Here is a 1,971-nt window from a genome sequence, read left to right on the forward strand (position 1 = left end):
TGCCTGCTGTTTGGGAACGCAGTCATGTAAGACAGTAATTATACAGAAATTCTTTAATGACAGACTTTCCTCAGGCATTTCAGAACGATCAAAACAACATAGATGCTGTGAACGAGATCGGTCCGCTGCTAGTCAATTTATCCCGTCTCATAGCGCAAAGTCACATGACTTTTTCAATGCGCATGGTGGAATTTATTCGGTAAAGGTGTTTCCATCGTAGTTTATGCGCATTTTTTCTTACTGGATAAAAAGTTTATCCTACTCAGTTGTGCGCATACGTTTTTTATGCGCATTTTTAGAATTTATGCGCATCTTGGCGTTTCCATTCAACGGATTTTTATGCGATAATCCAAAATGCACATAAAAATAGGTGGATGGAAACATAGCTAGTAACAACTTAAATAAATGCCTGCTTAAGCACTTTCCACTGCATGTTTAATATCACTAGCATAAAGTGCTTTTATTGCATTTTAAGTGTTTTATTAAACAGATGCATTTCTTTCAGACCTGTATGACTGTACAGCAGTGTTACTTTAGTGTTATCGATATAACATTATAAGGTCATTCCGTGTCAAATCAACCAAATTTCAGAAGCTTCCCCGGCTCAAATGTTTGATGTTGTCAAATTTTTTTCAGTAGAACGATAAACATGTATAATGATGAAAGCCAAAATATTAAATGTCACAGATGAATATTTACGGAGTAATCCACTGTTTTGTAGAGGGGGGTCAAAATGACAATTTTCACCTGAGATTCAGAGCCAGATTACACGGGGGTAAAAATGACTTCAGAAAGATGGCAGCATCAATATATTATTTTCACACAGAGATTGGTAGCTCTTTTAGTAACATCTGTTGACTTTAGCAATCTGTATTGCATTATACATCATTGGTGACAGTTCAAAAATGGGGAAAAAACACTTCAAAAAAAAATAAAAAATACGGTAAAAAAAACGGTATCGCAAGCTCACACTTGACTGAAACACAAAATAAATACAAAATAAATTAGTAGCTATGGCCATGAAAAAATGTGTTGCAAAATGATTGCTTTTGCTCTGTTTCATTTATATTTTGCAATTCTTTATTTTTGTTTGCAAAAAGCACATGAATTTATTTTCTCACTTTCATTTGTAAAACCTTATTTTCTTTTGCAATACTTCAATTTATTTTGTGAATATATGTGGTATTGAATTGACTCCATATGTTTCCACCACTGAATAAAAAAATGAAATAAAAAATGAAATATAAAAATTATGGCTTTTCTCACAATTCTAACTTTGTTCTCGCAATTCTGAGTTTATATCTCACAATTCGGATGCTATGTATATAAACTCATAATTGTGAGATGAAAAGTTTCAATTACGTTTTTTGTATTTTTTTTTTGTATTCCATGACACTTTTCAATTCAATGGACTTTCATATTTAGTTAATGTTTATTTTATTTCAAATTACAAAAATCTTTCTAATGGTTTTGATTTTAGTTAACAGTAATAAGCTGGTCTAGCAGTGTGTTTTCTTAAGCGCTTGTTTTGTGTTTCTGCAGGGCCTCCTGGTGGCCATAATCTTCTGCTTCTATAATGGAGAGGTATGACTTAATTATTTCATTAATTAATAATTAATACTTCATTAATTAACCTCATTAATCTTTATTAAAGCACTTTAGATGAGCATAAACTTTTGAGGATTGTAGTGGCCCGCTATTTACTATAAAATAAACTAGCATGCAGTATGTTTTTCACTTCCAGCATAAAGCAGAAGTAATATTAACGGTGACTTTGAACTTTGACTACCAAATTATTGAATCAGACTACCAAAAATTGTTAGACATTTTTACACAAAATTCGATTAAAATGCAAAATAATATTTTCATCCCTATTTTTATTTCCAATAATAACTGAATGCGTGATTTCATTTAATCTGAAACATTTCTTGTTACATACTATTTGAATATATATATATATATATATATATA

The 1,971-nt window shown here is 31.0% G+C and overlaps 1 protein-coding gene across 1 annotated transcript in view; it reads left to right on the forward strand.

Moving 5' to 3' along the window:
* The window catches only part of LOC107748290 (calcitonin gene-related peptide type 1 receptor-like), a 12,094-nt gene that overhangs the window by 7,317 nt on the left and 2,806 nt on the right, over nucleotides 1–1,971 (forward strand). Inside the window, exon 8 of the mRNA XM_016563029.1 lies at nucleotides 1,543–1,584. Within this exon, the coding sequence (XP_016418515.1) occupies nucleotides 1,543–1,584 (42 nt within the window). The remainder of the gene's footprint in view (nucleotides 1–1,542; nucleotides 1,585–1,971) is intronic.

This window comes from Sinocyclocheilus rhinocerous, unplaced genomic scaffold (assembly GCF_001515625.1).
Source record: "Sinocyclocheilus rhinocerous isolate Xijiao unplaced genomic scaffold, SAMN03320098_v1.1 scaffold3214, whole genome shotgun sequence".
In the NCBI taxonomy this organism is placed as follows: Eukaryota; Metazoa; Chordata; class Actinopteri; order Cypriniformes; family Cyprinidae; genus Sinocyclocheilus; species Sinocyclocheilus rhinocerous.